The 27,164-nt window shown below is 43.0% G+C and overlaps 3 protein-coding genes across 14 annotated transcripts in view; 1 reads left to right on the forward strand and 2 right to left on the reverse strand.

Moving 5' to 3' along the window:
• Nucleotides 1-90: 90 nt before the first annotated feature.
• On the forward strand, nt 91-4,072 carry LOC119563055 (TBC1 domain family member whacked). Its single transcript, XM_037876268.1, has 4 exons — nt 91-347; nt 1,992-2,234; nt 2,460-2,824; nt 2,888-4,072. The coding sequence occupies exons 2-4, from the start codon at nt 2,028-2,030 to the stop codon at nt 3,405-3,407; spliced, it is 1,092 nt and encodes a 363-aa protein (XP_037732196.1). The 5' UTR covers nt 91-347; nt 1,992-2,027; the 3' UTR covers nt 3,408-4,072.
• A 56-nt stretch (nt 4,073-4,128) lies between these two features.
• On the reverse strand, nt 4,129-9,407 carry LOC119553001 (zinc finger protein 208). Its single transcript, XM_037863026.1, has 3 exons — nt 8,347-9,407; nt 7,833-8,289; nt 4,129-7,734 (listed from the first exon to the last, which is right to left on the reverse strand). The coding sequence occupies exons 1-3, from the start codon at nt 9,081-9,083 to the stop codon at nt 5,218-5,220; spliced, it is 3,711 nt and encodes a 1,236-aa protein (XP_037718954.1). The 5' UTR covers nt 9,084-9,407; the 3' UTR covers nt 4,129-5,217.
• A 593-nt stretch (nt 9,408-10,000) lies between these two features.
• Nucleotides 10,001-27,164, reverse strand: part of LOC119559053 (microtubule-associated protein Jupiter) — a 33,327-nt gene continuing 16,163 nt past the window's right edge. Inside the window, exons 1-8 of one of the 12 annotated variants that reach the window (XM_037872191.1) lie at nt 25,578-25,721; nt 25,104-25,246; nt 13,597-13,730; nt 13,322-13,354; nt 12,119-12,379; nt 11,758-11,775; nt 11,255-11,662; nt 10,001-10,993 (exon numbers count right to left, since the gene is read on the reverse strand). In XM_037872191.1, the coding sequence (XP_037728119.1) occupies nt 10,854-10,993; nt 11,255-11,662; nt 11,758-11,775; nt 12,119-12,379; nt 13,322-13,354; nt 13,597-13,730; nt 25,104-25,165 (1,056 nt within the window). In that variant the 5' untranslated portion in view covers nt 25,166-25,246; nt 25,578-25,721 and the 3' untranslated portion in view covers nt 10,001-10,853. Of the gene's footprint in view, nt 10,994-11,254; nt 11,666-11,757; nt 12,069-12,118; nt 12,380-13,321; nt 13,355-13,596; nt 13,731-25,103; nt 25,247-25,577; nt 25,722-27,164 lie in introns of those variants that run through there. The other 11 variants (XM_037872189.1, XM_037872190.1, XM_037872193.1 and 8 more) reach the window with 11 other exon arrangements.

Here is a 27,164-nt window from a genome sequence, read left to right on the forward strand (position 1 = left end):
AATTAAAAAACGATAGATATAGCGGGAAATAGCTAAATGGCCACACTCCCAGCGTTGCCACCTTGTCAGTGGCCCCCCCAAATATCGATAACAGCAAGTGCCATCCCCAAGCTCGCTCTCCCTTATTTTGCATAGAAAATAAACAAAAAGCTCTGCGGAAATTATGTTTTCACAATAAAATCCAACACATTTGTGCTGGCGCAAGTGTGTGCTGGAAAGTCCCATCAAAAATAAACCCGAAAACGTCGTGAAATATAAGTTATTTCTATTGCGCATTCCACGGAAGCAACAATACCACCAGAGGCAGCAGCAGCAGCAACAACAACAGCGAGAACAGCATAGCAAAGGTGAGGCAAAAAGTTTACATGTGAATGTGGGGGCGGGCGGTGTACGAACGGTTCACTGTTAATAACAACAATTGCCCTGTATTGTGCACACACACACAAACGTCTTGCTTTACTCATTTTGGAGCGCGTAGGCAAAATGGCAGCCCAATTGTCAGTTAAGAAATGAATGGGCTAAAATAGTTTAGTCTCCAACTCGCCTCACACCAGCCCCCACCACCCACCGCCAACCGCCCACCCACTGAGGTGACGCGCCGCCGCCGAGGTTTGCGATCTTGTTTTTATATCTTTCAGTGGAGCGGGGGTAGATAAGGGTTCTCCTTCTCGTTCCTTTCCTCGATCGGTAGGCCTCGAAGGTCGCAATTTGTCGGATATATCGCTGTCTTTGCCAAATTGCATTCGTGTACGTGCACTGCAATTGCATCGCTGATTTTGCACCCTATTTTACAGGGGATATGATAATTTTCAACGAATTATAATACCTCATTCTTTGAAAATTTTAGATTTTCTTATGGTATTTGGGCAGATCCTAAACACTGATCCTATCAGCATGGTATTCTTTTCTAATCTTAAATAACTAGTTTAATAAATGTTATAATAAATTACCTAAATTCATTTGAAATTTAATTTTACTTGACAATTATGAGAGTAACATTTTTTTTTGGCAACCAATCTTATTTGTATTGAAATGTTGACCCTAAGACGAGGACAAGATTCGTCTTAGGTTTAAAGACAGTCCAAGACGCAACTTATAAATATAATCATTTTTAGGCTTTGTTATAAGCTGGGATATACCGAAAAAAATGTCACCATATAAGGGTATTCCAAAACTCGGTTCCCCAAATATGTAGCCCCGATTTCTGGCTTCTTTTGTTTTGATATTGCAATTATTCAGCCACTTGTTCTGGCGCAGACACAGTTGCCTCAATTAGTTGTTGTTTTTGTGGCGGCTGCCGCTGAAGTGAAGTGAGTTGCTCATTAAGCCAACTCGACCATCCGGCGATGCAAGTGGAAATAGAAGTGCCACCGGCGTCGGCCCGTGTCCCATTGTCCTTAGACATGGGAGAATCGAGTGGATAGCAGAACTTTCACTGTCCCATTCCGAGTGCCTCCGTCGACTGATGAGTAATTACCGCGTTCCAGCGATTATGTCCGATTAGGGACCAATCAACATCTGTTTACGCTCTGGGCTTTAATATTGCCAAGTGAACGAATTAGATTTCCGTTCAGTTGGTGGACAATGCCTTTTCTGTATCTTTCGCAGCTGAGCTGTAGCCTCAGCCGACTGGAACTGCTCCATGAAGATGAGGTGCGACCCTGAGCCCATCATATTTCATGGCCAATTAGTAGTTATCACCCCGAAATAGGCTAAATTTACGTTAACCAACTTTTCATACTGATAACGATAACGGTTTGAGATTGCCGAAAAAAAGAATGTGGGGCATCAAAAAAATTAATTTCCCCAGCGAGGCAGAGAAGTAGTGCACTTAATTGCGCACTTGTTGTTATCCAAGTACAGAGAGGCTCTCCCCCGGCTATTTATCTACATATATCTCGGTTCTGTACCAGCGAATTTGCATACACAATTAGTGGGTGCTGTTAGTGGGCGTACATACAAACTGATCGTGTAACGATTTGTGTTTTCAGTTCACTGTTGCTTGCCCCGGAGAGCTGGCTTTGGCGATGGCCACGGCACCGCGATCCCTGGACACCATCTCCCTCTGCTCGACCGTCTCCAGCTGCCCGGACCGAAATGGCTTCTATGGCGGATTCCAGCGTACCGACAAGCCCAAGGAACCGCTGTCCAAGGCACAGATCATCGCGCGGGAGAAGAAGTGGCTCTACATGATCGAAAACTGGTCCATTTACATGTCAAAAAACTACAAAAAGGTGAGCACAGAGAACAAAAATAATCTCCGCGTAATTCTATGAAAATCTCAATCATTCATTTAAAGCATAGTGAGCTTTACTCATGTGAATTGTATCTGTATATACGGAACATAGTATTCAATGAAGGGCTCTTCAACCCAATTGTCCGAAATATTCATCTAGGAAATCATTTAAGTATTATATTATATATCCACCTATTAACTTATTCCTATTCTTATCATGCAGATCCGAGATCGCTGTCGCAAGGGTATTCCCAAGTCGGTGCGGCCCAAGGCCTGGTTCTATTTATCGGGGGCGTATCTGCTGAAGAAAAAGAACCCAAATGTATACCATGAGCTGCTGGAAAAGCCTGGAAACCCGTCGACCATTGAAGAAATCAAGAAAGACAAACATCGCCAGTTTCCGTTCCACGAAATGTTTCTCGACGAGGAGAAGGTCGGACAGATCGAACTCTTTAATGTGCTAAAGGCTTACTCGATATACAATCCCAAAGTGGGATTCTGCCAGGCGCAGGCACCGATAGCCGCTTTCCTATTGATGCACCTGCCCGCGGAAGACGCCTTCTGGGTTTTCGTCAGCGTGTGCGATGTGTAAGTTCAGTTAAGTCATATTTGTTAAAGGTATTAAGGTATTTTTATGGTTTATTTTTGCAGTTATCTGCAGGACTATTTCATACCCGGCTTGGAGGTCATCCAGAACGATGCAGGCATCATGGAGGGCCTGCTGAAGAAGACGTGCCCACCCGTTTACCGGCACTTGCAAAAGCACAAAGTGGAACCGCTGCTCTACATGACCGACTGGTTCCTGTGTGCCATGACGCGCACTCTGCCCTGGGAGACGCTGTTGCGCGTGTGGGACTGTTTCCTAGCCGAAGGAATCCGAGTTATCTTCAAGGTGGCTCTGGTCATTATCGGAGCTTCGCTCAGCCGGCACAAGGTGCGAAAAACGTGCACTGGCCTCTGCGAGACGTTAGCCGTACTGCGGTCTCCCGAAGAGCACATCGTTGAGGAGGAGTTCATCATTAACAATATGATGCGACTGAACCTGCGCGTCGAGGACTTCCAGATCGAGCACACACGCCAAAAAGCTCGACGGGCCAAACAGAAGGCGCAGCAGGAGGCTGAGTCCAGTGGTTCCAACAACGGTCATCGACGCAACATGCCAACGCTGTGAGGGATCCCAACTACTACTACTTCAACAAATTGTTACTAAACACACAAACAACACACACCATGCATGGTTGCATAAGATTTGTACGTTTAAAGTCGAATAGGAGGCAGGTCGAGCACAAAGTGGACGGGAGAGGAGTGACCGCGAGCTGGTTCAGTCAGTTGGTCAGTCAATTACGGAGACATCATTCCATGCAATCAGTTTGCCTAATTTTAAGACAACTCTTTTGTTGAGCACATTCGGGCTGGACTTGTATCGGTATTTGTTTTCGTATTATTCATTTAGTGGCAATTATTACGAGCGTGCAATTTGTTTATGCTTTTCAAAAGTATTTATTACATATTTATTATTATCGTGTAACATTAAAAACTTTAGCGTTAGCGTTGAGTTGAGGACCCCGAACATATCGTATGATTATCATCACCACCCCAAGGCAGCTGACACAAGGACTGGAGGATTTTATAGTTTGAAATTTGTACTACTTTATCCGTATTCACTCTGAGACGAAAATGTTGATATTTACCTACGATAATGCGTTACGAACGACTTCTGTTGTGCCCCCGAGCCTAAAAAGTTTGGAGACCCGTTTTGTGACTGGTTTTTAGGCAGAAAATAATAGTAAACTTTAATACTAATAAAACAAAATATACCGAAATATTAACAAAAAACAGTTGTTTTTATTTTTCATAAAAAATATCACCCATCCCAAGAAAACAATTTGCAGTTGTTGTAGAATTAAATGTCTTATTTATTAACATGAATTAAACAGAGGCGTAGCTGCTCATGTGCAGAGACCAACTTCGTGACTAAATCCTGATTAGCCAAAAAAGCCGGTTCAATGTATAAAAAACCAACTCTCTAACTGAAATCGTACAAATATATTTATAATTTCTTTGTTATAATTTTGATAATATCAGTTAAATTTAATTGAGATTAGGCTGGGAAATAAATAGCTTGAGTACTTACAGCTAATAATTAAAAGGATATCCTACAGATAAACTATAGTTAAAAGGGCAAATCATGAGATAGGCTGCCTATGGGTAAATTTTAAGAATACTTCTCTTAATCTCATGAAAGGGAAGCCCTTGAGGGCGACTATCAGTATAGGGCTACCATTGGAAGTACAGGTGTTGTGAAAATGGATTAGGTTGGTATTTGTATGATACAAAAATTGTGTAATCTAAGGGCAATCCGTAATCTATGTTAAAATCGCTAAATTTTCGTCTTTTAATTCAATATATATTTCAGACTAGACTATAGAAGATTTAAAACATTTTAAATTAAAGATGAAACTAATCACGAATTGGCAAGAAGTGCAATAAGGCAAGAATTTTCTACAGTCACTTTACAATTTTTAAATGAATTCGATTTGAGTTTTGGCACTTTTTCCTGCAAATCGGTAGACAATTTGATTATTTTGTATTTTTAGCGATTTATATGACGTAACTTTTTAATGTCAAACTTTGAATATTTCAACAAATCGAATTCGGGAAACCTATTTAAAATTTACAAACATGTGTTAACTGCTGAGCTAATTGTTTTCTTTAGAATTTTGATTCTACATCACAAAATATTATAATATTCAGAAATATTAAACGTTAAAATATAATGACGCTTAAGATACTCTCATCAAGCAACAGAAAGGTTAAAAAAAAGGACAGGATTGCTACTAGTTTTGCAAATCATTTTTCTCATGGCCTTTTATAATCTGAATCTCAATTTGTAAGACGAAATTGCTTGCTACAATCGGAAGATTACATTCTGCCCTTAGTATCTTTTGTCGAATGAATCGAAAAATTATTATGAGGTGATCCTAGCCCAGCAGATACTGGTCCTCGAATTCCACGTCGTCTCCATCGTCCAATAAATGCGGCGGCAACGGCATATACGGCCCTGAATCTTGAGTAGCCTGGATTTTCCCGTCTTCGGCCAGTTCCGTGGCCTCCTCCTGTTCTTTCTCCTCAATGGCGATTTGCTCACGGAGTAATATCATCTCATTTTCGCCCACCACAGTATGGTGCTTACGAAGGTGCTGCTGCAGCTCACGAAGACTGTGCAACTCTCCCGCTGTTGCCGTGCCCGCCTCGCCGCTCTGCTTGCACAGTTTGCAACGGATGTAGGCCGGGTGGGGCAGGTGCTGGAATCGATGGAACTGTAGCACCCACTGTCGATTTGTCTGCAGCTCCTCGTCACAGTCCTGGCATCGATAAAGGTTCTCGCCAACTTTGTTCATGTGCAAAAGGTCCAGCTTGGCAAGACCGTGGTAATCGTTGATGTGCTCGCGCCACTCCTTCTTGTTGCTGGTTGTGAAGTTGTCACCGCACTGCGGACACGCCAGGTGGTAGATGGACCGCAGCTGCGTCTCCTGTTCTGCCTCATCGTCATCCAATTCGCGGTGCGGGCGATTGTCACATCGATTGGTGTCACGATTCAGGTGCTTGAAGAACATTTGCTTGCGCACAAACTCGCCGTCGCAAGTCAAGCACTTGAACGATCGATGCGGCAAATGGCGGAACTTGTGCGACTGCAGCTGCCCAATGGCGCCCTTGGTGTGGGTCACGGTCACCCGCTTGTAGCACTCCAGGCACAGGTAGTGATGGTTATCGATCTGCCGGAAGTTAAGTCCCTCACGGCTGTTAAAGTTGTGCTGCTCCACGATGTGTTTGCGCCAGAAGGCATGGGAGTCAAAGTTCTGATTACATTTGGGGCAGAAGTACGTGATGAAGTCCAAGTCCACGGCATTGTGGTACGAGATGCTGTCCTCCAGCGTGTTGAGACCAGCGGGTCGGGTTGGTAAGCCGCCAGGCTGGGGTTTCAGGGAACGACTCATCGCCGAGGAAGCAGCCGAGGACGAGCATCCCGGTGGAGAGGGCGCTGCCGGAGGAGGAGTGGGCAGTCTGGGCTTCTCCCTACTGTTATCCTTGTAGCGGCCGTATACGTGCTTCGGTTTGGTGATCATCGCCGGGGTCTCCCTATCGTAGATGGCGTGGCGGGCCCTCAAATGCGCAGCTATGTTCGGCTTGTGATTGTAGCAGGTGCCGCAGATCAGGCACTTGAGATACAGTCGGTAGGGCAGATGGCGGAAGTGATGGTCCTGCAAGCCCTTCAGCTTCGAATTGGCCACAATATCCTTGCACTGGGTGCACTGGTAGCGAAATTTATCCAACTGCCGCATGTTTAGGTATTGGCGCTTGTCAAAGTTGTGCACTTCGTTGATGTGACGGCGCCACTCGTACTGGGTCTTGTACTCCATGCCGCAAGAGGGGCACAGGAAGATGTAGTTTTGTTCCACGGTGGGAACGGATGGGTCCATTACTCGAGAGTTCATCATTGACTGTCGACGCCTTTTGAGAACCGTCTTCCGGCAACGGGTCTCGATGAGGTGAGCCCGGACAGCCGCCGTTGTGGGGAAGAGTGAGGCGCAGTGGACGCACTTGTAACGATGATTATTACTTTGCGAGGTCGGCGGTGGCGGTGGTGGAGGCGGCGCAATTGGGAAATCCTCCTCATCCGCCTGCATCTGTTCGCCAAAGTCGTTCTCCTCCTCCATGCTGCCTTGCTCAACGTCGTCCAGGTAGATTATCTCGTACGTTTCATTGGCTACCGTTACGATCTGCTTCCGCGGCTGCTTAGAGGGCGTAAGAACCGGAGCTGGTGGGCCAGGTCCTCCCGGCTTTTGGGGCCAGCCAACGCGATGATAGGTAGCCAGATGCTTAACGAGACCCTTCCTGTCCGTGTAGGACTTGTGGCACTTACGACACCTAGCGTACGCCTTAAATGGAAGATGCGTGATCCTGTGCTGCTGTGCATTCTGGATCCCATAAGCATTGGTGATGATCTTGTCGCACTCAGTGCACTTCAGCTGCCGTTCGTTGATCATCTCGAAATTAAGCTTGTTCAGATCATTCATGTTGTGGGCCATGACCACGTGGGCGCGCCAGTGCTTCTTCTCGATGAACTCTTTGCCGCACTGCGGACAAAGATAGTCGATGTGAGGCTCGAAAATGTCGTCGCTGCTGATGCGACCACCGCGTCTGGGTGCGTCCTCAAAGTAGGGTGAGTCTTCGTCTAAGGGGGCCCCATTTCCCTCGCCGTTTCCACTATCCTCGACGACTTCATCTTCCGCCATTATGGTCATTGGAGCTTCAGCATCTTCCTCGGCTTCCTCGGGCATCAGCGTGTTCATATGGTGGTGCTGCAGCAGATGTCTGACCACTTCCTGATGATCCGTGTAGCCCTTGTAGCACAGTTTACAGCGCAGCCACTCGGGCTGCGACAAATGGCTAAATTTGTGGGCGCGCAGCGATTTAATGGTGTTGGGGGTCACAATCTATAAAACGAGAGAGGGGATAAGTAAAAAGAATACAGTCAATCACTAATATAAGCTTAGTTTTAACAATAGGGTGAGCTAGGGCAAAGATTTCTCACTTTTTTGCACTCGAGGCACTGCATCTGCATGTCCACGCTCCGGAAATTAAGTCCCCGCCGACTGACATAGTCGTGGACGAACTCGATGTGCTGGCTCCACTGGGCATGGGTGTCGCACTCGGTGCCACAGTCAGGGCACATGTAGTGTATGTAGTCCTCGCACAGTTCGGCTGCTCCTCGATTGCTAGTCGATTTTTTCTTGGAAACCTCCTCCGGTAAAGGTCGTTCGAGGGGAACGACCTCATCGCCATCCGGCTCGAGCAGCTCATTTCGCACCTCAATGCGATCTAGGTCCTCCTCGAAGTCATTATTCTCTCGGAAACTCTTCTCCCGCTGCAACTGCTCGGTGCGCGATTCACGAACCCGTGTCTTGCGTCCCGCAGCATTGTAACCCTCCCGCATCATGGCCACCACTTCGTCGCAGTGGACCATGCGCAGGTGCACCATTAGGTCTTGCCTTCAATGGAGAATCACATTTAAAAGGAGTTCCCGAATTGTACATTCTGAGCATTACCTGTATTTGTACTCCCGCTTGCAGATGTAGCACTTGGTGCACCGGAATGGCAGGTGCGTGAACTTGTGCTTCAGCAGGTTCTCCCGGCTGTGCATGGCGATCCGCTTGTTGCACTCCCTGCAGCGCTGATAGAGCTTGTCCAGCGGCGTGAAGTTCAGTCCGCGCAGGGTGTTGTACTTGTGGATGTGGTTCATATGCCGCTTCCAGTGGTCCTGTTGCCGGAACTCTCCTCCGCAGGCGGGGCATATGTAGACCACGCCCAGTTCGTAGTTGATAAGCACACCGTTCTCATCCGTGGCATTGATCTGCGAGGTGGTGGGGCGTACGGAGAGTCCAGGACCCAATCTGGGACGACCCACAGTGCCGGGAAACGAGTGGCGCTGCATTGGGGGACGCAATTGCTGTCCCATTGGACCAGCAGGAGCCAAAACCGGATGCTGTGGCTCTGCCATGCTCACAATGGGTTCCATTTCGAAGTCAAAGAGGGCATCGTCGTCGGGATCGGGTTGCTTTGGTCCCCTAGAGGCAGCATTCCCATAGTCCTCCTCCTCCTCCTCCTCCCTTTCGTCATCTTCGCCATCCAGTAGGTCATCAATGGCATCGCCTGCTAGGATTTCCGAATCGCCAAGGAAATCATCATTGCCATTGTATTGCTCGCTGTCCTCCAGTTCCGCCTCCGGCTCACCCTCCTCGAAATCCGAGGAGAACATCGACGTCCACAGATCCATGCCCTCCATTTTTGGCCAGCGAAGAGGTTTTTGTGCGACAGCTTGCTTCTTCAACGGGCTCTTCGGTGTGTGAGTGCGTGTGCGTGAGAACTAGTTTTCGTATCCTATGCCACAATTGGCCAAAAAGACAACTGCCTGGTTTTTCACTGTGGGGGGCTCTTTTCGTGAATTCCGGACACCAGCTTCCATCTTTACCGTTCCTGCATTCGCGCACTCGTCACTTTGTTTGTTTGCATCCGCTTTTGGCCCACTGGGTCATTGGGAATATAGCAAAACCTACAACTTTTACTAGTCTGCAAAAATCAGAGCCATTTTGTTTGCGGCGTCGTGGGGTCACGGGCCGCGAATAAACTGTGACGGCGCGACGCAGCGTTGCCAGATCTCGGGAGTAAATATCGATATGCAATAATCGATACGAATAGGTAATAATCGGTTGCCCAACGGTTTTTTAATTAAAAGACCGCGAACAAATTATTTTCTTTCTAATTTTAATCAACATCAATCAACTTCGATTTAGAAGAAAGGCATAATATTCTAATTTAATTTTCTTGTCAGCTATTGGGGACTACATTTTCAGAAACAAAAAAAAAACAAAGAGGTTTCTAATGTTCTGAGCATAAGCAACCTAACCTAAAGTCTTTCGAAGTCTCTATTAAACTGGCTTTAATAAGATTACTTATAATTTTCTATGCCAAGTAGCTCAAGTGCACTTCATTTAAAAATCTGGCATATCGGTCGTGTTATTAACGAGCAATTCCTGAGTATTCGGTTGAATTATGATCACATATTTCCATGGCCTTTTTGTATTTGTATTGCAAAATACGTCAGATTTATAAACAATCTTCCAAATTAATGGCTTCCCCAAATCCATTTTTAGATCAACGATCTTTCCGCCAACTTTTCAGCAATAAATCAAAAACTAAGAGTTATGTACGAAAGGTTTTTATTGAACAAAGATTCGCGCTTGAATTTTGTATTTTTACACTTAATTAGTACGTGCACATTAGTACGTGCAAGGCGTACCGTTTAAATTACACATTTAATGTAATGTAATACAATGTTTATTATGTATGTGTTTACGTGAGTGTTCGTGTGAATGCGGTTGGTATAAATATAAATATAGATGTGGCGTGTAGTATGCAACTAGAGTTAAATCGAAAGTCCAAGTGTGATTGAAGGACCCCATCCGGCCGCCTCCGCTGGCATCCTGCTTCCCGCTTCCTCACACACGTACCCACGGATGATAATGTAGGTGTGTCCTAGGTTCCCAACCGGAATATCATGATATATAATAATACGAAGGTGCCGCGGGGTGGGGATCGGATGCTTCAACGTGGTCATATTTTGTGGGGCCAACATGCTACAGGCTACACGCGTTTCATGGAAATATTACACGAAACAAAGGAATTTAAATTACAGATTTGCAATGGGGTGGTGGTGGTGGTGGTTGTATGGTGGTTGGTAGTGATAGGTAGAGTGCGCCGCCGCCTAAATGTGGTTCGATTAATTCTCGTCTGGGTGTACAGCAGCAATGCTTCAGATCGTTGAGCAATTGTAAATCTCTCGCTTAAATATTTCGTTGGCCATCCTCCTCTGATCTGCCATTTGATTTTCCGAGCTGTTCTCCGTGGATACGGGTAGGGTTATGCGTAATATAATATGGGTAGTATGATTTCTTTTTTTTGCTTCTTTTGTTGGTTTTTTTCTTATGGTGTCTCTTCCCGCCAACGGGCCCCTCCTCCATTGCTTGTGCTGGGATCTGAGCAACTGCCGTTGTCATTACCAGAGTCCCGACGAGTAGCCGCCTGGGGGAATACGATTCTTGTTGATCACCGGAGTGCCGCCATTGGAAGACTCCTGGCGCTGGTGGAAGTCGTTGGCTCCTGCCTTGTAGCCCTCGCCGGTGACAGGATTGCCCTCTGTGGAAATAATAGAAATTAAGATAAGTAAATGGTAAAAATAAATGTTAAGCTTAATAATAAAACATCTAAAATTTCTTTAATTTAAAAAGAAAACATTTTTAAATGACAGTATGTGGGTTTTAGAGCAGGGATCGTACGATGATCGTACGTTAATAAGCGAGATAAATTATACTTAGGGGGGCAGACTAAACTGGTTTGATTTTTGGATTGGGAGTTTGTTGTAGGCTTAGGAAGCTGCAACCAGAACCAAACGCCCACCTCGGATCTTGAGCTTCTTGGGCTTGAGACCGCCTACACCATCTCCATTCAGACCAAGACCTGTGATCGGATTGCGAGAATCGATCTTGGAGCACTCCTGATGATCTTCCTTAATCTCATTGGGAGAGAGTCCAAGGGGCTCCTTTAAATCCGGCACGGCTGCCATCTTGTTCAGTGAGTAAGCCTGTTCGGGACTATTTCCGAAATCAAGGCGAGTTTGACTGGATTCGTCGACTTGATCAGACTTTGTGAAGATGTTGTTATCAGCTGGCACGTCGCCAATTTCGCTATCTCGGCAAGAATTGTCTATGGACAGGGCGTCAGCCGGTGGGATGGGTTGGGATATTGACACCGGGATTGGAGGACACAAGTCAAATGGGATTGATTCTTTGGTATCTGGTACTGCTGCTGCTGGACGAATTTTCGGAGGAGGAACGAGGGCAGTCGAATCGGGGATGATGAGGATGAGGTCCTACTGGACACTGGACACTACAAGTACTCACTGCTCATATTGCGGAAGACTGACGCGGAACGATACAACACCGGGGTAGTTGTTAGCCAAGATCGATGGACGAGAAGTTTTCGGTTTTTTTTTTAGTTTTTAGTGCGTGCGTGTGCAGTAAAAAATATATATACAAATTTATAAATGCAGAAGAGCGTAAATTCACAACTTGTTTCGATGGATAAAATTTTGTTTAAAGCGCTTTAGTAATATAATCGGTGTAGCTACTTCGTGCTTTGGGCTCGTACTGAATGGAATCCCAGATCTTGACTGGATCTCCATTCTGACAGCTCTGTACTTGGATCGAGTTCGAATCCAGCGACTACTACTTTTTAACTCTGGGCTAAGAGAGTGATTCTTACCTGATCTTGAGCCACTGTTCATCTTGAGGTTCTCGGTCGAGGACGAGACCGAAGAAGAGGCCGAAGACACCGATCCGCTCTTGCCGTTGTAGTGGCCATTGGTGGTCAGCAGCTTCTGGGCGGCGACTGCCTCGGAGTTCTGCCCGCCGAAGGGGATGCTGCTCTTCATGTGGTTCTTGCCGGGGGTGATCGGGCGGGAGGGTTCCCCAAACAGCCGAGAGTGCGAGTCGACGGTCTTCTGGCCGCGACGTGGGGCATCACCTAAGCATCATCATCATCGTCATCATTGGATGGTCATCACGGTTGCGGGGGTAACAAATCCAAAGGAATAAAACAAATTGGGGAAACCAAAGAAAACAAAACATTCAAATTAGTGGAGTTGTGTTGGAGTAAAATGTTAAAAATTAGTTTCTTAACTGTGTTTTACAAACAGGTACATAATTGGGACAGTGGATGGGTGAGTACACTGAGAGAAATCATAAGAAGCCAAGTATTATCAAGTGTTTTTTATGTCTTACGGGATACAACATTATTTACATTTAATTCGACATTAAATCTGTAACAATTTAAAATGCTTTGAAATCGTTGTTCAACATTTAAGATCTTTTTAAAATCGTTTTGAAAATAAATACATTTTTTTCGGGCGTTCGAGTAGAAAATATGATTTAAAATATTTCAATATTGCTTGATGGGGTTTCATAACTTACTGCATGAACTTATTGAAGTAAGTCAAAAAAATTAGTTTAATATGTTAATTCCTATACTTAACAACCTTTTATTTTATATGCTAAATAAGAGATATTTCCTCATTGTGTGTTATATGGCAAAGGTTAGCAAAAATTGAAAGAGAAGAGCCTTGAGTTCTTTTGGACTTTATCGGTTTGAACTCGAAATGTCATCGGCAGCAGGTGGAAAAAGGAAGCAAACCGGTTGGAATTGCAACTTCTCGAGTGGGAGTGGGTCAGTATTTCTGTGGGAAGTGGGCTGTGAGCTGTGTTCTGAGTTTCGTATTCCGTGTTCTGGGATTTAGTTTTACTTGGGTGTCAGTGCGAGCTGAGACTTTGCGTTGAAACATAAATTAGCACAAAACTGACGACAACGAAAACAAAGTGAACACAATTTTGGGTTAACGCTGGGGTGTCAGGACTTTCTGTGCAATTGTTGTTGACATGAATTAGGAAAGGGGAGACATAGTTCAAGTACCAATGAAATAGAATCTGTGAGCTCCTTGTCGTACTGCAAAGATACGTAGAAAAGAAAAGATATAGAGCGGGGGGAAGGGAAAAAAAGAAGAACGAGAACGGGAAGAAAACGATAGACATTTAATAAGCATTTAATAGACCAGAATCCACTGCATCATCTATAGACATCTCATTTTCCAATCAAATAATAGAACAAGCAACTAAAGTTCATGTTTTTTTTTCATTTTGCTAGGGGAATCACATTTAGGGTGGACATAATCTTAACCTACAACTTACCGTTGTTTTTCAATCCATTATCTTTCTCGGCAGCGAATATGTTGGAAACCATGCGATTCTTCACGTTCCTGGGGGTCTGCGGCATCTCCGATCCAAAGATGTCGCTCGATCCGCCGCCTGGGGGCCTCAGCACCCTGCAAAAATAAAGAAAAAAAGGCAAAGACCCATTAATTACAAGCTCATTCTTTTACGCTCGGTAATTGATATGGCACAGTGCATAATTCACAAATTTCCACACGCTTGCCGATGAGGAAAACTGCGATCCTCGGTGCGGGGAAATGCATTTAATGTCTGTGTCTAATCATCATCACTGCGGATGCAAGTGGAAATGGCGATGGAGATGGAGTTGGAGAAGGAGTAGACCAGCACTCATCGAGTTTAAGACGGAGCTAGCTGGCTGGGTGAGCACTCAATGGGCATTAGAAGTCACGCCAAGATGCATCTCACATCTACCATTCCAGCTGCATCGCAATTAAGTGGAAACCCTGGCATAAAGAATTGCAGCCGAGACAAAAGGCTGGCCAAAAATGTTATGCTTTGTGGCATTCACCAGCCACTCAGTGCTCAGAGCTCAGTATTCCACTACTCAGTACTCATCCAAGTCAGTCAGTCAGTCGCCATCCACGCAACGTTGCCCAAAACCAAAACCAAAACCACCAGGCTACAGTGCACGTCGAATTTGTAAGGCCAAAATGGTCTCAGATCTCTGCGGGTAGTCGTGGTTTATTAAAATTGGCCAGGGTAACGCAGCAGGACTCGATGAAAATAATTTTTAAAACCACAGTTCATAAACTTTAGCGGAGGAAATCGCTATTATAGGGTTATATCCGTTCTCGTGGATATTAAAAAAGTAATTTGCACTTTAATGACTGCATTCTAATGATTTGGAATATAATTTTAAATTAATAATTACTTTGTAGATCCTAAAATATTTTATTCCTGTGGTTTCTTAGCTTTAGCCGAGGTTCTCTGTGATATAAGGCAAATATATTTAGGGATCTCTCACAAAGTTTAAAAAGAAACGTTCTTATTAGTTCAATATATATCTTTTGCCTCCTTACAGTACAAGAAACCCATTCCTCGCTGGTAATTATACCTAATGTAATAAAATATGTTGCATGTTTAGCGATTTTCTTTGATGTTACATATAATATATATTCCCCCATCTCTCTGCCCCGCTGAACCTCAGACATTTGATCTTTTAATTTGGCCAAACTTGCAGCTGTCTTGCATTTGTGAGCCGCACTGTCAGCCATCGAAGACTGCGGCTATCCGAGTGTATCTGAGGTTTCTGTGAATGCATTTTACTGCCGCCAGCATGAGACGTCAATTAAACTCTGCAACAGTTAGCTGAACTGTGGATGCTACCAACTTCTCCAGGTTTAGCTAAAACTCCACTTCCACTGAATCTCCTGGTAGATGGTGGTTGGTGGTTGGTGGCTGGTGGTTGCATTTGCCCCCAGGCTCGGAAAGCCAAAGACCAAAGACCATTCACTTGTCAACATTTGCTTTTGGTCGCTCTCTTGGCCATTTGCTATTGCTAGTTTACTACTGCAAGACGCCTTCCTCGGGGCGTCAATCAAATCAGCGGGCTTTCAGTGGGCTAAAAGATTGCGTTTTTATGCACCATCTGCAAATGAAAGACACGCGGCACGCACTGCTCTTCCAACGAAAGTGAGAGTCGCTCGACTCAAGCGATTCCCGCTACTTTTGTTACACTTTTTAGATAATTAACAAAATTACATTGTAATTACCGCCGATTACTGTTGGTTTAAACAAAGCTAAATGCTGAGAGCTAAAAGCTAAAAGCTAAAGTGTGGCGCCACAAAAACAATGAGCATAAATAATAGGGGCAATTCCCAGTTTAGCATTCATTTCGGGTATTAAAACTTTCTACCAGTAGAATTGAATTGAGTGCAGCGGAAAAGGGGAAAAGTGGGTGGTGGTGGTGTTGGTAAAGGTGCGTCGTCGTCTTCCTGCTAGAAAGTGCAACCCAAATTGCGTGCCCCGGCGGAAGAGGAAGGCCTCTGCAACTGCGGCTGGGCCTAATTAATTATACTACACTGTACACAGCGGCTTCTTCTGCTTTTCCAAGCTTTTCTTGGCCCTCGAAAACATGACAAGGCGTCAAATGCGCAGCCGCAAAGGCAAAACAACCGTTAAACGGCCGCCGCAAGTGTGTGAACTGCTTGAAGAGGGATCGGAGGGGAAAGAGGGGGCCATGTAGCTACACTGAGGGAAAATCTGCAGCTCGAACTATAAAGGCACAATCGTACACTCATGCTTTAAACAAAACTAATAATGTTTCGTCTTTCTTTAACACAGAAAGCTCCCAATTTCAGTTGAAACACAACCCTAAACTTAAGATCATATAATAAAGATATCTTAAATACGAAAACCGAAGAGTTACAATGATTATAAGTATTTCGTGAATTAATAATAAAATTATTTTTATACATAAGATCTGCAAAGGTTTTGACATATAATAAAGAACCCCATGGATACTTAAACGTTATAAAGTTGATAAGTAATTCAAAACTATCTGGTCTTACCATTAATCATCATTTGTAAAATTAATGCAAATTAAGATCTTTTATCTATCCTAAGAAAACTGGAAAAGGAGATCTGGCAATAGTGATATCAGTGATATCATTAATCACCCAATGATATCTCATTTTCCAGTGTAGTGGCGTTTTGCGAGTGGCGTCGCGTGGGGAAATCGCTGAAATAACTCGCACTCGCAGTTCGGGTTGGGTTGGTGTGTGGGGTAATTGCGATCATAACTGTCGCACACTCTATAAGACCGGGGCCTGTGTGTGCAAAGTGTTCTTATTAAAATGTCTTGAGGCTTGTTAGCACAACCAGCGGAGCGTAAAACTCTTCTTTTTTTTTGTTGTACTCTTTCTTTTTTGACAAAGACTTGTTTCTCCTGCTGTGATTTCATTATTTTCTTTGGGTTTTATTTTTTGGACCGGCAGGATTGAGAGGAAAAACTAACAAAGCAACGGTAAATGGGCAATTTTTGCGCAAGTGACGAACAAGTAATAATTATTTAAACAGTTAAGCCGCCGCCAGAAAAGCCAAGTGGTCTCTCATTCATTCATGCATGTGAACCTACCGACTTACCGAATGCGGCCCGATCAAATGGAAAGCGAAAGTTGCGTTTGACTTTGGCCCATGTTTCGGATTCGGGCACAATATCCAATATCCATGCACTTATTGGTTGGCCAATGCGGCGAAGATATGCCGACCATCTTAATGGCCAACCATCCTAGTTGGCCCGGCTATAGACTAATTACCATCCACACGCCGACTGTGCGAGGTCACTACTTACTATACATAGGTAGCTCTTCCACATTTGGAAGCTTTGCTCTTTTAATGGCCACAGGTTATACACATATTTCTATCCCCGCCAACCAAAACCATTATTGTCCCCGGAAAATGTGGCAGTTTATTTTGGCATGGCTTCCGTTTGAGCTCGTTTTGGCCATTTACTTTCCACACGCACTGTGACGCGCAGTCTGGCTTCCCTGGAATCCTCCAGTCAATGGGCTAATTCGCAATTAACCTATTTGCACTGCCATATAGCGTCGCTATTTCTGCTCTTTTATGCCTTGTGTCATAACATTTGCTTAAATATGGTTAGGTAAAACAAGTGAGCTGGCTTTAGGCTGGTTCTGACTTTAAGGTATTTAATTTAAAGTACACTTTAATATTTTATTGACTCTAAAGAGGTTTTAAAAAAGAAATAAAGGGTGTAGCTTTAAGGGAATACTTGGGACGGTTCTCGTGCTTATGTTAAGCTAAGAGTAGGTTTTAAATTAAGAAAAACGTATGAATTATACATTTTAAAACCTATTAAATTTAAAGCCTACTTTAAATATTTCATTTATTCTAAAGATGTTTTAGAAAGGAAATAAGGAATGTACGAATTTCAGTATTTTTATTTTTTGAAGTACTTAGGGTAGTTTTCGTCCTTATGTTACACTAACAGAAGGTTTTTATTTTAGAAACCGTATAAAGATTACAGTTTAAAGCCTACTTTTAAATGGAACTACATATCTATGCAGATATATGGTTATTTTCTAAGTTCCACTGTACTTGGCTTGCATTTTTCCTGGGAACCTAATAGCCTGACTCAATTTGAAATATGAGCCAAATCGAATGGAGCAATCTTGCTGCACCCCGTACCGCCTTCGAGCACTGGATCATTGGAAAACCTTTCACACACACCAGGCGCCCCGGCAAAAGTTGACCAAGTCAGGAGATCTGCGACAAAACAAGACCGCCAGGTGGAGCTGGGAGTGCGCAGGTGGCTCCCAGTTGGAGGAGTCCAAGGAGAGCCTTGTCCTGGGCGATGACAAAAATTAATATATATCGGGGGGAGCGAGGGGGAGCCGCAGGAAGAGGCCGCTCCGAGCGAAAGGTAATGTGGCATTGGAGCTCCAGCAACAACAACAGCGAAATTTGAAAACAACCTTTTCGGGTAAAAGTTGTTCGGGTTGTGCATATAGAAAATACTTGGCTCAAAGTGATAGTTGTCGCTCTGATTTAGTTTGGGTTTAGTTTTTTGATTTTCCTCTCCATGGCCTTTCTTCTTCGACACAGCTCTAGGGTATTTTCCTATTATTTTCCCGCGTCTCTCTCCTTTCCCTCAAAATGCTGCTGCGATAATTGTTTTATGTTTGCACACATATCAGGGGGGCTTTCCCAGATTTCCCTTTTACCCGACGTCAATTAATTACAACACCAAGAAGGAGTGGCCAGCCCAAAGTCCGAGCCAAATCATCGTCGATATCCCAAGCAGGCAGCACTTTGTTGTAAGCCTCTCGATTTTGAATTATGAAATTAAATTTAACTTTCTATTGCGCTTGACCTCATAAAAGTTGTACGGTTTTTGTGTCAAATTTTTCTTAGCTGAGAAGGGTAAGGTAATATGAGTTGGCATAGAGTAAATATGATATATTTCTCTAGATATAATACTGCAGAATCAATTATATTAATATTGCAGTCAAATATGATACATTTCTATAGATATGATCCGAAAGTTAAATAACTAAAGAATCAAAGACAATATTTCTTTAAGGGATTTTAGAAAAACATTATACGTTTCTATAGATATGATCCGAAAGTTAAATCAAATATCATATTTCTTTAAGGGATTTCAGAAAAATATACGTTTCTATAGATATAATATGTATGTTAAATAACTTAGGAATCAAAGACAATAATACTTTAAGGGATTGCAGATACACATTGAATATTTCTGTAGATATGATCCGAAATTTAATAAAGATTTCTTTAAAGGATTGCTGGTTATTCCTCTTTCGAGAGTATTTCCATTTCGAAGAGTCTCTTGAACTAACGTTGAGCCTCATAAACTTCAACGCCAAATTCATTACGACAGTTTTCTAATTAACCAACTGTCAAAATTCGTTTTTACTCAGCGCACAAGTAAAAGTTGAAATCGGAGATCTGCTTCCTCTTCTTCCGCGAAAAGCTGTTGGAAAACTTTTTGTGTATTGACAGCGTGTGGGAAAGCAAGTCGCCCGAAGACAACAAGAAAAAATTAGAAAATAAAAACCTATGTATTTAGAGCATAAGAAGCTTATTATTGTCTCGTTTCTAAAAACGCCTTCATTCCCTATGACTAATACTTGAAAATTTCGTAATGAAAATGGCTGTTGGTGGTGTGAAAATCTCCGTCTTTCTCGAACTGTCCGGCTGTCTGGCTGTCAGGCTGCTGCTTCTGGCCAAGACAGGGGGAAAAAGGCAGGAAAAAAGGCAGAAAAAGCCAAGTAAAAATCCAAGAGACAAGAGAAGACAAGGCTGAAATGGTTGTCCGTTGTCCGTTGCCAAGCCAAAGTTAATTTGTTTCTTTTTTTTTGGCTAATGCCTGGAGTTTTCGAGGAAAGAAGGGGAGTCTGGGCGGATGCCTCATGTCGTTTTATAATAAAGTTGCTGCTATTTGGATAGAGCTGCGGGGGGAAAAGCGGGGTGTGTGTGTGTGTGTGGAACATGCAACTTGATTAATTGCAATTGATTTTTATGACTTTGTTTAAACTTGGCAAACGTTCGGCTTAATTCGCTCTGTGTATATAGTATGCAAGGGACATGGCTTTCCCGGGAAAAAATGAAAAAAAAAAGGGTCGGGTCAAAGCGATTTTCACTCAGTCTGCGAAATGGAATGTCGAGGAGTCGTCTTCTGGACTCTCCCTACTCATTTGTTAGTTTTTGTTTGCCTGCTGAGAGCAATCATGCAATAAAAATGCACAATTTACTGCCAGTCAGTCAGTCGGGAGGCCTCAGCTTTATGGTTTAGTCCATAAAGCATCAGCAGTAGAGTCCAGCCAGCCGATCGTTATGCTGCACTGCACCTGTACATCATGGTCATCATAGAGATGGTCTCCACCATGATGGAAATGAAAATGGAGCTGGCACTCTGGAGTTAGCAGTTTGGAGTTTGGAGTTTGGAGTTCGGAGTAGGTTCCACTTGATTCGGCTTGATTCGAATGTCCGGGTAATTGTTTATCGGACGAGTTCACTTGATGTGTTACTGTTTCTCTTTTTTTTTGTATGTATCTTTTTTAATGCTTTTTTTCTACTGCTGCCCATCTATTATTGAGTTTTGGGTTTGTTCGGCTCATTATGCTTGCTGCATCACTGCATCGCATTGCACTGGCTGCGTTGCTGCTTCCTTTTGTTTCATTTAAAACGTGTCCCGTTCGCTTCGTGCAACCGCAAAAAACGAACCAAAAAAAAAAAACAGGCTGAAAAACCTAATGAAAATCCAACTGAAGCACGAAAATTGTGTGCGGTTTTCTTCTATTGTTGCTGCCACTTTTGTTATGATTGTCTCTCCCTCCCATTTTTGATTTACCTAAAAACGTTGATTAGTCGAATCCCATTATAATTGCCCCATCAGACAAAGCCAAATCAAATAGAAAAATACAATGGATCAGTAACGCCGTAGAAATACCAATGTAAGCTGAAGAATCTACTTTCCCCGCGCTCCAAAAAGGAAGGGGGAGGAGCTGCACTTTTCAGGGGGAGGGAGGCGTGGTGTTTTCAGTGGCGGTGCAGATCACTCAAGCGCGGTATATTTACCGTTGCTTTCCACTCAAAAGCTTTTCGAATCCAATCAGCTGTGGCCGGCAAAAAAAAAAAACGATATATATCTCTATCAATCGGATCGAAGTTGTCTCAGGCATTCGAATTCCACACAGGTGATGGCAGGAATGTTAATCAATGGAATGCATTCAAACCTTATAAGGAACCCCTTTTTAAATTACATTAATCTATAAAATGAAACCAGATAACCAACCATATATCTTTAAATTTCTTAGCTGTTCAATGGCTAATCATTAATTACAATCGGTAGAAAGAGAGATATTCCAAGTACCCTTAGTAATATACCTCCTGCTGCGACGCCCAATTAAAACCGACTTCCTCTGCCCATGATGCAACCACACTTTGAGTGTCAGGTCCACGCACTTTTTCCCATTTCCCTCTCTCAATCAATGCAATAGCATTTAAATTGATATGTTTTCCTGGTCAGTCACGGTCGTGAAAAGTGTCGGATGTCAGCGGGTGGGCAGTATTTTAGCCCCTCCATCCAAAAATGATGCGCAGGAAGACACAAGAGGGCACCAAATCAAACCGCAGCGGGTGGTTTCTTTTGGGTGGTGTTTGATTAATGGACGGAGCGGGATTTGATGAAAAATTCATAATTGGACACGAGAGAGGAAGGAGTTGTTGGAGCTGCAAAGCCATAGATTGTCAATTATCGATAGTGTTGGCCTGAGCCCGATGAATAATTATCGATTAGCCGTGTGCAACCGCACAGTTTCAAAGGAAAGTGCTGTGTGCTCGAGAGGAAAAGCTAGCTGGCTGTCTTGGCTTTGGAAAAGCCGCATGCATGTATATGTAGATGCCGATAGTGATGCTGGCATTTTTATTATTATTATGTATATGCGTACGTAAGCTGGGATTGGCTTCGTAAATTGTGCATTTCAGTGCCAGAGTGCCAGAGAGCAAACCATACCAGAATTGCTGACACACTCTCATACCCATCGCAGCGAAAGTTGCAACTCTGTGGCGCTTTTAAATATGTAATTAATAAATTTGTATTGATTAATTTGCGGCTTTGTGGAAAGCGAAAGGACTTTCTAATATATTCAGACAGAGCAGCTCCTCCCGACGAGAGGACCAACGCTCCGCTCCTCCACCTTCAATTTCAACCCGATCGATGGGAATTGAATACTGAACAGCCTCATTCATCGTGTCAGGCACTCTAAGGTACAGTATCCATCAAAACAGAAAAAAAAAATCCATATATAGTATATATTTTTGAGGTTGCCAGGGGAACATTCACTAAAGGGCCCCAAAAGTTTTTCCCCACTTTTCCTGCCCGATTTCCGTGTCAACAGGAATTACATTGACGCAGGCATTACACAAATGTGTTTGATTTCCTTTTCGGTTCTGTTCAGTTCTGTTCCATTCAGTTCTGTCAATAGGTCATGATTGTGGGGAGGTGGTGGCAGTGCAGATTTCTGCTGATTATATTCCTCATAACGACTTTTGCTCGTTTTCCGCATGTTCTGAAATCATTTACATAAATGTTGACTTGGCAACGCCAAAAAAAACATTCCCATCCAAGTATATATATATTATATACGGCTATTAATATATGGAAATTCTTGATTTGTTTGCCGACTTTCCTTGCAGAATGAGGTTAACTTCAGGTTGTAAACAGTAGATATGCGGGCATTGTGCAAAGGAATTCAAGCGTATAATGATCGTCAGATGGATAGACAATGCCATAAACAAAATGAATTGTCATGATTTCCGCCGCTTATACAACGCAACAAAGAGCGACAATTCAATCCGATATCTTGGCGCGTCGCACCTTTGAGATTTAATTTGATTGTTTACAATAATAAGTCACGGCTGCGCAGAAGAAAGGGGGACACACAAAACGTTGCATCGAAATGCAGAGAAAAAGTATATTAATCATTTTCCTTCGGCCTCTGGCGGGAAAGTCCAAGGCGATATATGGTATATGGTATATGGTATATGGTATGTTACACAATCGCAATCAATGACAATGATTAACACATTTTCCACACTTGGCCCCAACAGCGGCAGCGGCAGCCACCCATCGATGGACCATAAAATCCAGCAAATTGTTTATAATGCACATGGCACACATAAGGAAAATTGTTTCTATTTGGTTTCTGCTGCGACCAAAACTAATCTCCGATCCCAAATGCCCGCGGAGAGAAGCAGGGGTTCAATGTCCGCCACGGACCAGCGGACAACGGACAGCGAACGGACGGACAGACGAACGGACAGTCGAGCGGACAGGGAAGCGGACTTGGACTTGGAATGGGACTCCAACTACAACTACAACTACAACTCCAAGTCGAAGTCGGGACAGGTACGAGAGCGTAAGAGTGGTAAACGGAACAGACATAAGCAAAAAGCATTTCGGTAACGATTTTTATTTCCCCACTCGAAAGGCGAAAAATGGGTGGTGCTGGGCAGCAGGGGCTTGGTCAAAGAATTGCATGCAAAAACAAAAGCCCAAACTTACCTACTGGAAACAAAAAAAGAAAGGCGGCAAAAGTTGTGAAAAGTCGATGGGGGAAATACCCTGGGACTAGCGGTGATAAACGGTAATAAGATAATGATTTTTGTTTTAGCGGTAATAGGTCGTGATTGTTCAATAATAAACATTTTATTATATTTCGTATCATTTGGTTTATGGGTGTATCTAATCAGTTTTAACGTTGAACAGCATAAATGATTGCTAAAAAAAAATATTTCGCAAGCTAGCCCAAGTTGAATTTTCATTGGTCTGTAGTTAAGTTTAGAATGTCTTCAAAACCCATGAGTCTAAATAAAGGTAAATTCAAAAATATAGAGTATTTATTATTCAGAAAGTAAAGCATCAAAAACGCCTTGACATTAATTGATACATCATAAATAAAACCATAAAATGTGCAGCTTTTTTAAGAAGTAAAATCATTGTTTATGGCTCATCAATTAGATATGTCCCACATTTTATGTCACATCAAAACTAATATTTCGTAAACACCTCCTCATAAATGCAAATTGGCCATTGTTTTTATGGCTTTAAAAGAGATTGTCATACCCTCGGAGTTAGAAAGGGTATGCACCTCCATGTTCCCAAAGAACGCCGGTCCCTTTGAGTTTTGTGTGCGGTGGCATCGAGTGGACTGCGATGGTGTTCGGGAGTGTTGGGGGTGGTGCTTTGAGCGGTGGTTTGGCTTGGGGCAGTTGGCCGTTGGCAAAGGAAAATCAATGAGACATCCAAAGACATGCCACCACCACCACCACCTTGGGTGGTTCACTTGCTGGGTGGTTAGGTGGCTGGGTGGCTAGGTGGCGGAGGTGCCTCGACGGTTTCGGTTCGCTTTTGTGGGAAGTAGGCGCTTGCAAAAGTGCTGCTCCCCAGATTACACATACGCCCCGTGCACACGCGACTGTATGGGTAGTATTAGTTAGTCAGTCAGTCAGGCGGCGAGGTGAATGAACGCTAAATTAAACTACACACATAACCAAATGAATATGCAGTGCTTGTTGTTTGCGGGGCCTGGCAGCTCAGCCGCTCAGACAATGGGATAAAGATGAAGATGAAGCTGAAGATGTTGATGCAGATCACGATGAGATGAGGCTGCCTTCCGAAATGTTTGCCAATCAAAGTTCACTCGAGCGGTGGCAAACAATAACAAAGTATGCAATGAGCACGTAACAGTTGATAAACTTCAGGGAAAATGAGTCGGCCGTCGGATAACCTCGATATAAATCATTCAAGTTGAGTAATATTTTCAGCGAGAACGTATGATATTTCAAAAATGACACATAATTATCCTAATAATAAGATGGAATGCTAAAACAAAACAAAATACTTTTAATATGGCTAACACAATTTCTTCAACTGATAAGGATGTAATGTGTTATTATTTGTTAATGACAAATCGACAAATATTTTTAATGAGCCTAACTAAAATTCTTAAATTGATAAAGAAATAATGTGTTATTATTATTTGTTAATGACAAATCATTGCTTGTCATTGTCAAATAAAAATTTTCTTACAGCTTGTCATAATATGAAAGTCATTTTAGACAAACATTGATAACGATAGAATTATTTGTAAAATTAAGCAACAACATGGTTCTCTTTGTTCCATTTTATTTGTGAGTCATGGTAATACAAGCCCTTTTTAAATCTCAGGAGATACTTTATTAACAAAGGATTGCGTTAACAAAGCCCATTTTTTGTATGATTAAATGCCTCCTCTTTCAGATTTTAACCTTTGTTGACATAAACGGATTGGAATACTTTGTTTGGGTATCCTTTTTTACGCTTTTAAGATATATTAATATCTTCGTAAGAAAAATTTGTTGACACCGTTTTTCGATATGCAAATGATTTGTTTTTTATTTCTGGTTAAAGTTCCTTATTATCCTGATTTTCTTACCTCTTCTTGGCTTTGCCAACATTGTAAAGCTCAACGTGTTTGAAAGCAGCGTAGGCGGCCATTTCTGTTTGTTTGTTTGTTGGCGAAAGGATAATCTCTCTGTTGGATGGATGCAATTGCTTTACTTTTCGCACTGGAAAAATCTAAGCGCCCGCGGAAAAGGGGGGAAAAGTGGAGATTAGGCACGTGGGGGAAAATGTTGCAGGATGTTGGATGATGATGACTCATAGCTGGGGATGCTGCTGCATGTGCGTAAAATCAATAGACCCTCGACTTTGAGAGAATGCAAGGAGCATCGCATTCTCTCTCTCTCTCGGGAGATAGAGAGATGGGGATGCAGGAAGAGCGGACGGAAAACGGAGAAAATTCCTTTAGTTAGGTAAGTCAGGATATCATCATCTCAATCCCCCATTTCTTATCAAGCAACATTTTCCCCACGCCAACAATCCCGAAATTCCCAAACACTTCACTCACAAAGAAAGCTAGAAAACTTTTGATTTGCACTCGCGATTATTTTTCGGTTCGAAGGATATATTGGGTGTATGGGCAATATATGTGTATAGGATGGGTTTTGTTTTAAAGTGTGCGACCGCTGGTGATGTGCACGTTTCGATAAATGTCTGGCGACTAAAGTGCAGTGGGAAAAGTGAAAAGCATTTTATACCACGGCAGCGCGAGAAGTTTTATCGATCCAAAAACAACGACCGAAACCCAACTCACTCAGAGCGCAAGAGCTGGGCGAGAAGAGAGCGGGAGAGCGAGCGCCAGGCCATGTGGCGCATCAAAACAAAAACAAACTACAGCTGATGCTGATTGGAGTTGGAGCCCTCTCTCTTTTGGGGCTCCCATCTCTCTCTTTGGCAGAACCCAACTCGTGGTGAGTTGTGCACACTCTGCTTGTAGGTCAGAAAAAAGTTTAAAATACGCAAAGAACTCAAGCGAAAATAAAACATATATCTCTAAGCCGCTCTTAAACACACTTGCGGGATTAACATTTTGCATTTATTTTTTATTTTTATGCGAGCCAGCGAGAAGTGTGCGCAGATATGCTTCAGTTATGCCGTGCCATTGCAAAAAGCTCTAAAAAAGCGAAAAAATAGTTCAGGTCTAGTGCACTTCAGGGTTCCTATGCAATTGTTTCTTTCTTCAGCTTCTTCTTTTCGTTTCTTTAGATGCTTCTTCTGCTTCTTCTTCTTGGGTTTATGCATCTGGTTGCTTTTAAGAAAAAAAAATCAAGTGCATTTGTATTTTTCAGCCCAGTGGTACCCTATCTAAACTTCACTTGACTTTAAGATTTTCAGTAGGGGACTAGAAAAACTATTTTATGATCCTAGCAAATCCAATTTATAGCTGATACCCTAACTAAAAAACTAATTTTTGATACTAACGCACGAAACAATTCTCGGGTAAGTCAAAGATTAATTTTTTTTTTCATCCTAGCAAATCCACTTTATAGCTGATACCCTAACTAAAAAAAACTAATTTTCCAAACTAACGAACACTACAATTCTCGGGTTGATAAAAGATTAATATCTATTTTATCATCCTATCTAATCCTTACTCAAAAAACTAAATTTCGAAACTAATAATAACAGATTAATAAATATTTCCATGGCATCCTAAAATGATTGTATCAGTAAGCTCTTCTTAAGGTGCTAGATTCAAAGATTAAAAAAAAGCTATGGTATTAATACTATTTAAGACTTGATTAGAACTATTTTGAGCTTGGACCTTCCTCCTAGCCTCTCCTTAATTTCAATTACAGGGTGTGAACACCAAAAGCAGTAGCAGACCCACAAACATGTTTCCCAACCAAGATGAAGCTGCTGCCAGCCCAGACATCGGGTCTCGTGTCTTTCGAGGAGCTGAGGAACATTGCCTCTGCCGGACATAAATCACTTTCATCATCACCGAACGAACGGAACGCTCGGTTCAGTTCAGTTGGGGCCAAAACAGCAAACTCTAATTTCAAGTGTCTTGCCACTAATGAGGCCGCCCCTTTTGCCGCTTTTCCTGTATTTTCAGCACTTGCTGCTACTGCTGCTGCTGTGCTGCTGCTGC

The sequence above is a fragment of the Drosophila subpulchrella genome, chromosome 3R (genome assembly GCF_014743375.2).
Source record: "Drosophila subpulchrella strain 33 F10 #4 breed RU33 chromosome 3R, RU_Dsub_v1.1 Primary Assembly, whole genome shotgun sequence".
NCBI classification, from domain to species: Eukaryota; Metazoa; Arthropoda; class Insecta; order Diptera; family Drosophilidae; genus Drosophila; species Drosophila subpulchrella.

Bases quoted from the DNA above. Each gene is read 5' to 3' on its own strand.
- LOC119563055 (XM_037876268.1), top strand. From the start codon at position 2,028: ATGGCCACGGCACCGCGATCCCTGGACACCATCTCCCTCTGCTCGACC. The intron at 2,235-2,459 runs GTGAGCACAGAG...CTTATCATGCAG, and splicing joins TGTCAAAAAACTACAAAAAG to ATCCGAGATCGCTGTCGCAA. The intron at 2,825-2,887 runs GTAAGTTCAGTT...TTATTTTTGCAG, and splicing joins TTCGTCAGCGTGTGCGATGT to TTATCTGCAGGACTATTTCA.
- LOC119553001 (XM_037863026.1), bottom strand. From the start codon at position 9,083: ATGGAGGGCATGGATCTGTGGACGTCGATGTTCTCCTCGGATTTCGAG. The intron at 8,290-8,346 runs GTAATGCTCAGA...TCTCCATTGAAG, and splicing joins AAGCGGGAGTACAAATACAG to GCAAGACCTAATGGTGCACC. The intron at 7,735-7,832 runs GTGAGAAATCTT...CTCGTTTTATAG, and splicing joins AGTGCCTCGAGTGCAAAAAA to ATTGTGACCCCCAACACCAT.